Source organism: Orycteropus afer, unplaced genomic scaffold (genome assembly GCF_000298275.1).
Source record: "Orycteropus afer afer isolate SDZICR_OR568_19922 unplaced genomic scaffold, OryAfe1.0 scaffold00027, whole genome shotgun sequence".
NCBI classification, from domain to species: domain Eukaryota; kingdom Metazoa; phylum Chordata; class Mammalia; order Tubulidentata; family Orycteropodidae; genus Orycteropus; species Orycteropus afer.
This window is the reverse complement of record NW_006921614.1, coordinates 13,349,515-13,357,182: the sequence shown is the minus strand read 5'-3', so window position 1 is coordinate 13,357,182 and position 7,668 is coordinate 13,349,515. Positions and strand designations below refer to the sequence as shown.

The window sequence follows — 7,668 nt, the reverse complement described above, 5'->3', positions numbered from 1 at the left end:
TGTCTCTTTCAGCAGCACGTCTTCCTCAACCAGCAGTCAGAGAGAGTTCTGCCTCTAGGAGGCCTCCTTTTGAGCTTGGCAGAGTGGCCACACCAACCAATCATAACAACAGAATTCTAAGCACCTGAGAGTGAGCCTCCCATAACATTGCGTTGTGCCACGCCCAACAGAAATAACCCGGTGGGTAACATTTACAATCAGGAGCTCCTCAGTTGCTCATAGCAAATCCCACCGTGGAGTTTACAAAGCCTTAGGGTAGAAAAGCCACACTAAGTAATTTACTACACCGCAGCTTGGTAGAGAGGGTCACTGAAAAAGAGGAAGACCTTCAACGAGATAGACTGATACAATGATTGCAACAATGGGCTCAAGCATAGCAATGACAGGATAGTGTAGGTCCGAGCTATGTTTCACTCTGTTGTATATAGTTATTATGAGTCAGAACCAACTCAATGGCACCTAACAACAACAAATCTTGATGGGAGCAGATCCCTAAGTCTTTTCTTCCATGGAGCTGCTGGATGGATGGGTTCAAACTACCAGCAGCCAAGTGTTCAACCTTTGTACCACCAGGGCTCCCTAAGCATCTGTAGTCACCTTAAATTAAAGTGAAAGCATCATGCTAGGTTCCAGAGAGACTATAAAATTCAACAGTGCCCTAGCCTTAAAGGGTAGGTCTCTGGGTGGTGCAAATGGTATGTGCTCAACTATTAACCCACTATGTGATTTAAACAAGTTACTAAACCTTTGTCCTCAATTCTTTCTCTGTGAAATGAGGGCAATGACTCTTGCCTTACTGTGGTCTCACCAAAAAAAAAAAAAAAAAAAATTGCTGCCATTGAGTAAATTCCAACTCATAGCAACCCCCTTTGGGTTTCTGAGGCAGTAAATTTTTACGGAAGTAGATTGCCCAGTCTTCTTTCTGTGGAGTGGCTGGTGGGTTTGAATCACCAACCTTCTGGTTAGCAATCACATGCCTTAGGCACTACATCACCAGAGCTCCTTTACTGTGGTCTAGAGTTGTCCTAAAGACCAAATGTACAAAAGGGATTAAATGTGCTTTCTAAATTGCAAAAGGTACTACACAAACATATTGAATTATCATGTTCTATCTTGTATTAAGTGTACTTGTTTTTCTTTTACAGTAATCTGTAAACTCTTTGAAGAAAGGGGTTATATTTAATTATCTTTATATTTCCAGTTCTAGCACATAGGAAGTACCCAACACATTTATGTAGCAATAAACCCATTGCTGTCAAGTTGACTCCAACCCATAGTAACCCTATAGGGCAGTGTAGAACTGCTCCACAGGGTTTCCAAGGCTGTAATCTTTACAGGAGCAAACTGATGTATCTTTCTCCTATGGAGTGGCTAACCAATGACTTTTTGATTAGCAGCTGAGCACTCACCCACTACACCAGCAGGGCTCCTTGTATAGCCTTAATCTGAATTAATGCAGATTTCAACAATGCTTCAGGTTTTAGCCAGAGGATAGGCAGGGCTGCAGAGCTGCACAGTTCTAGGGGATGATATTCCCCTCATACTCTATGTGAATGGTGCCCCCTAGAGTTGTGCAGCCAAATGTCAAATATGTAGCCTGGCCTCAGGACAGGATCCTAATGTCTCAGGACAGGAGGCAGCCTTGCATTGTCACAACTTACCCCAACAACTCAAAAATTCAACATGGCATATTGGAAGTTACAGAGGGCAACAGTGATTCCACGGTAGAATTCTCTCCTTTCATGAGGGAGATCCAGGTTCAAGTCTCAGTCAGTACACCTCATAAGCAGCCACCACCCATCCGTCAGTAGAGGTTGCATGGTGCTGTGCTGTCAAACAGGTTTCAGTGGAGCTTCCAGACTAAGATGTACTAGGAAGAAAGGTCTGGTGATCTACTTCCAAAAATTAGTCAGTGAAAACCAGTGGATCACAGCGGTCCAATCCCCAACCAATTGTGAGGATGGTGCAGGACTGATCAGTACTTCATTCTGTTGTACATAGAGTCGACTACACAGCAGCACAACAGCAACTGGAAGTTGCATTTCACTTTTTAACTACCCTTTTTTAAAAGGATGCTAAGAACGATGTGTTTTGGATGGGGGTACACAGAGGACAACACCATGCAATATTACCATGCTTAGATCCACATCATCATCAGGAAGCAGGTTGATCATGCTCAGCTCCCCTCCTACATAAGGCAGCTCGAGGACCTGTGTGTCCATCTCCTTGATGCAGGACATGAGGAACTGTGCATGCTGGTACATCATCTGCACTTGTCTGTTTTCATTCTAAAGGAAGCACATATGATCAAAACCAGATGATTGAATGAGGAAGGTAAAAGATTTTAACTTATTAAAGCTATGAACCTCATTCTTGATACTAACATGATGCAGTTAACAAGAAAGTAATCTCTGGCATTTGGGTCTCAGTTGCATTTAAAAACTCAAAAGGAATAATTGTGATTCTCAGGGTCCCAATGTTTCAAGACAGTTTCTGCACAGATAGATATAGCCTTACCTTGCTAATTCTAAAAGGCTTTTCTCCAGTATATTTTTCGTTAAACTGCTTAGAACACTTCCCTTTAAAGTATATAGCATTGATGAGCACCAGTTTTGTCAATGAGTCAACTGATTTGTCAGGCAATACCTCCAAGACTTTGTCTTTTAAAAAAGAAAGAAAATGGGTTTAAATAATACTTAGATGCACACATAACACACGTAAAGAGTATACCATGATAATTATAGTGCATAGTAGTCAAATTCATGTAAATTTGATATTGTCATCAAACAATAATATATACATTTCACAGTGTTTGAAACTTTCTTAACAAGATGGGGTTTAGAAAGTTTGAAATGGTTGTTGTCCCTACAAGAAGACAAATTATAACTCTGCTTAAAAGAAGGTAGGAATAAGTAAAGCAACAATATTAAGGAGGTTGATAACATAGAGAAACGCTTATAAAATAAGTAAACAGGTTGGATACAGTAAAATTACAGGTGTGTCAAGCTTTATAAAGGAGCTCTGGTGGTGTAGTGGTTAAGGCATTTGGCTGCTAACAAAAAGGTCGATGGTTTCAACCCACCAGCTGCTCTGTGGAAGAAAGATGGGGCAGTATGCTTCCATAAAGATTTACAGCCTTGGAAACCCAGTGAGGGTAGCTATGAGTAGGAATTGACTCAATGGCAGTGAGTTTGGTTTTGGTTTTCTGGCTTTATGAGAAAAACTTGATGAAAAACTGCTGAAAGAAGAGAATCCTGTCAGTCAGGGTATGGAGAAATATAGAAGTGGAATGGAAGGTTAGCATGAGGAAACTATGTCTGACTGGAATAGTAGGGTGGAAAGTTGGGGAAGTAGGTATGTGGGATTAGGTGACAAAACCACCAACTTCACAGGTTCCCTTCATGAATCAGGCACTGCATCAAGGGCTTCAGCTACATAACTTATCTGATCTCACAACAGATAAGTTTTTCTTGGAGGAAGGCTCTGAGATGATGCCCACAGGGCACCATGAGGCTCTCCCATTTCTCACATTCGAGATAGGACTGGGTGCACTGAATGGGTACACTTCCTCACAGTTGTAATTAAGCCAAAGATCTTCCAATGTCAGGACTGTTTCCATCTTTGTGTCCCCAGTGCCTGGGCAAAAGTCAACTTCTTTATGCAGTTGTTAAATTAAATGAACCTGGATGAAATCACTTAAAACACCAGCCATTCTCTGGCCACTATGCACCAAGATATGAGGCCTTACTACTGGTCTGTTGATAGGTATGGAAATAATTAATAAAAATTTCATTTGCTGATGACTGTTGCTGCAAAGCTTTTTTTTTTTTTTAAGTCTCCCAGAATAACGAAACATATCTTTTCCTTATCTAATAATCTTACCCATTTATATTTAGTAGAAATACTTCATGGAGATCTTAATAACAACATAAAAGTAAAAGCTCTCACCTTCAGTCTTTTCTGCAACCAAGGCATTTATACGCTGCCTGGGGGCCTCAATAGCCTCTGCAAAGGAGAGTCTCTCTGGTTCTGCCTGGTAAAATTGCTGGCAAGATTCTTTAAATTCCTACAATAAAGACAGATAATTAAAACAGTACTTCTCATTCCTATGCAGTCAACAGATTTTTCTGAGAAGTGAAAATCCTAAAAATTGTGCTGATGAGATGGTCAGCTTCCTATCAACAACCCAGATTGTCATGGATGAGGTCAATGACCACATTGTGAAGATGATACAGAGCAACAACAGGAACTGATTGGAGCTCTGGTAGCATAGTGCCTAAGGCACTTGACTGCTAACCAGAAGGCTGGCGGTTCAAACCCACCAGCCACTCCTCGGAAGGAAGGTTGGGCAATCCTACTTCTGTAGTGATACTGCCTCGGAAACCCAAGGAGGGGTTGCCATGAGTCGGGGCCGACTCGACGGCAAATAACAACAACAACAACAGTAAAAAGAGTCAGTCTATCAAGGTAATGATCAATCCTAAAACAATTAGCACATTTGTTCACCTTGCTCCATAACTGGATGTTAAGGTCTTTAAGATGGTACTCTACAGTATACCCTTGTGACCCCTCCCTTCATTCCCACCTCAACACCTAGTGCAGAGCTCGCAGCATTTGATTCATACTCTTTTTTTCTATCATTCTTTTTCAGGCTTGCCGAGAAGTTACTTTCATTTAGGGTCTTTAATTCCACTTCACCAACTGCCTGTCTGTTGTACTATGGTGGCTTACATGTTGCTATGATGCTGGAAATTATGCCACCAATATTTCAATACCAGTAGGGTTACCCACAGTGGACACATTTCAGCAGAGTTTTCAACTAAGCCAGGTTAGGAGAAAAGGCCTAGTGATCTACTTCTGCAAATTAGAAAATGAAATATCTATGGATCACAACAGCATATTGTACTGGCAGATAAGACCCTAGGTTGAAAGGCCTCAAAATATACACAGGCTGCAATAATGGACTGTTGTTGTTGTTATGTGCCGTCAAGTCAGACCTGACTCATGGCGACCCCTCCTTGGGTTGCCAAGGCAGTATCACTACGGAAGTAGATTGCCCAACCTTCCTTCCGAGAAACCCACCAGCCTTCTGGTTAGCAGTCAAGTGCCTTAGGCACTATGCTACCAGAGCTCCCCAATAATGGACTACAGCATACTAAGATTGTAAAGATGGAACAGGACTTGGCAACATTTTGTTAATTTGTACATAGGATCACCATGAATCAGATACAACACCACAGCCAACAAACAATTCCTGCTAACTGATAAGAGTTTTGCTAAATTTATAGCCATTTTTTCTTTATCAGTCATGACCTCCTTAGGCATGACTTACTGACAGAAAATCATAAATCTTCTCTCCAAAGAGCCTATTGGCCGTTCTCAGCAAATACTCTGTTCCTGGCTTGCTAATCTTAGTGACAAGTGATTGGAAACCCCAGTGAATGTCTTCACCTCTATTTAAAGAAAGCACCTGTCAAGAAAAAACAAACAGAGTAAGTGTTGCCCTTCAGTTTCTGAAAGAACAGTGGGTGCTCATCAACTAAAATCTAGAAAAAAGCTCAGCTCCACTGGGTTTTTCCCTATCTTAGCAAAGAGGTAGTTTGACTTATTCCAGAAGATTCAAACATTTGGGGAAAGATCATGTGAGCAAACTGGAAGTGACCAAGCAGCAGTGTTAATATTTTGTAGACTGAAACTTGCTATGTTCATGGTTCATCAACAATGACAGAAATGACAATGAGAACAATAACCCCAAGGCATATAGTAGTGCCACAATCACAAGGTACTATTAACAGTGTTATGCTAACATATTTTGGTTCATCTTTGTGGTTAATTAGCAGGACACACAGAGCACCTGGTGGTTTCCCTATTCTAGCTGTATAGATTGACTTGTTCCTCAAGACAAGTACACATGCAGTGTATTATGCAGGAATCTCCTGTGTGCCAAAACATGTCTTTGTCCAATACAACTGGATTAACTAATATCTTCACTATTTTAACAAACAAAAAGAATATTTTCCTTAAAAATTTGGTTTCTCACGTGACCTGCACAATAACACTAATGAAAAGAAATACACAGAGAGGTGCACAAGAGGTACAGACAACAAAGATAAACACTTTTACATACACAATACTGCATTATCAGTAATAACAAACTTTAATCTATGGGTGGATACACAGGTAGACAAGCTAAATGATCAGGTATGTCTAGGCAAAAGGCAATATATGCATAACCATATGTAAGTTTGGCAGATGATATTTCTACATATGTACATGCTACAAGAATGTCCATATATGGCAGAGCCTAGAAGGGGCCAGAGAACCCATGCTCTGGAGCTCTGAGCATTCGCAAATTCCCTCCGCTTAACTACTCTGAAAGTTGTTCTGTCCTTCAATGAAAGTGTATGTTAAGTTCTGGTAAGATGGTGCAATAAACAGAAAGATTGCACAGACCCTCTTCAACAAAGAAAAGGGGAGCCAATTAACACAGACCAGAAGATAATCCTGGACCCCTGAGCCTTGAAGGGAAGGATATAGAAGTGGACTAAACCCCAACTAGCAGAACAATTTACATGAAAACACCAAAAAAGGAGACATATGGAGCTGTGGTCTGGCAGTGATCCTGAGCAATCCTGATGGCACCAACAGCTTGGAGACTGCGGAGTCTGGTAGGACCTAAGAATTAATCTAAAAATCAGTCCTGCTATCTAGGGACTGCAGAGAGGACTGCTCTGGTGGCTGGGGAATAAAAGGAGAAGCAGCAACGAAGAGGCAGGCAGGCTGAACTGTGGACTTTTGCCTGTCCGGAGGGCACGGCCATTTTGAAAGTGTGCAAGTGGCTTGACCATCTTGGATATTTAAAGAGACAGCACTCTCGCAGATTCCAGGGGTGTAAGAACTGGTTCTGCTTGCCAGTAACCCAAAGGACACTCCGGACTTGGACAAGTGAAAAGGTGTGACATTCCCCTTGTTAGGCGTATACCCCACAACCGCTTGGTGAACAGAACTGTGGCCATCCCCCACTCTCACCTACCTTCTGGGCCCACAGGAACTCCATCCCAGTCTGTGTGCTCAGACGAAGCCTGGGTGCCCTGCCTGTCTTCCCTTGATCTTTTTCTTTTTTTTTTTTTCTTTTTCTCTTTCTTTTTTCTGGTTTTTAGTGTGCTTGTATTTGTCTGTTTTAAAACTACTATTATTACTAATATTTTTGTTCTTTTTACTATTATTCTTTATTCTCCCCCTCCCAGGTCCTAGTTTGCAGCTTTTTTTTTCTTTTCCCTGTTCCTGGTTGCAAATTTTTAAAAAAAAATTTTTCCTGTTTTCTTGTGGTTAACCCCATTCCTTGTTTATCTTTTTGGATTTTTCCCATTTTTTTCTTCATTATTCTCCTTCTCTACCTGTTTTCTCTTATTGCCCTATACACAGCTATTGCAGGTTTTCTTGTTTTTCTCTTCTTCTTTTTCCCTTTTTTCTTTTTTTGGTTACTGTTCCTGTGTGATTACATGGTGTATTTTTTGTCCATATGCTTTTAGTTTTCTGATGGTATTTCAACTGTAAATTTTGTCTAACTTAGTGGGATACAGCAACAGTCCCCATGAGACACAACTACATCCACACCTCCTGCAAATTCACTTACTGAGCGAGAGCAACCACCTCCTTCTCCACCAG

General features: G+C 41.1%; 1 protein-coding gene across 1 annotated transcript in view; it reads right to left on the bottom strand.

The window, feature by feature from the left end:
- Nucleotides 1–7,668, bottom strand: part of LOC103192389 (serpin B6-like) — a 25,220-nt gene that overhangs the window by 6,018 nt on the left and 11,534 nt on the right. Inside the window, exons 3-6 of the mRNA XM_007935371.2 lie at nt 5,333–5,470; nt 3,949–4,066; nt 2,518–2,660; nt 2,133–2,288 (exon numbers count right to left, since the gene is read on the bottom strand). Coding sequence (XP_007933562.1) covers nt 2,133–2,288; nt 2,518–2,660; nt 3,949–4,066; nt 5,333–5,470 — 555 coding nt within the window. The remainder of the gene's footprint in view (nt 1–2,132; nt 2,289–2,517; nt 2,661–3,948; nt 4,067–5,332; nt 5,471–7,668) is intronic.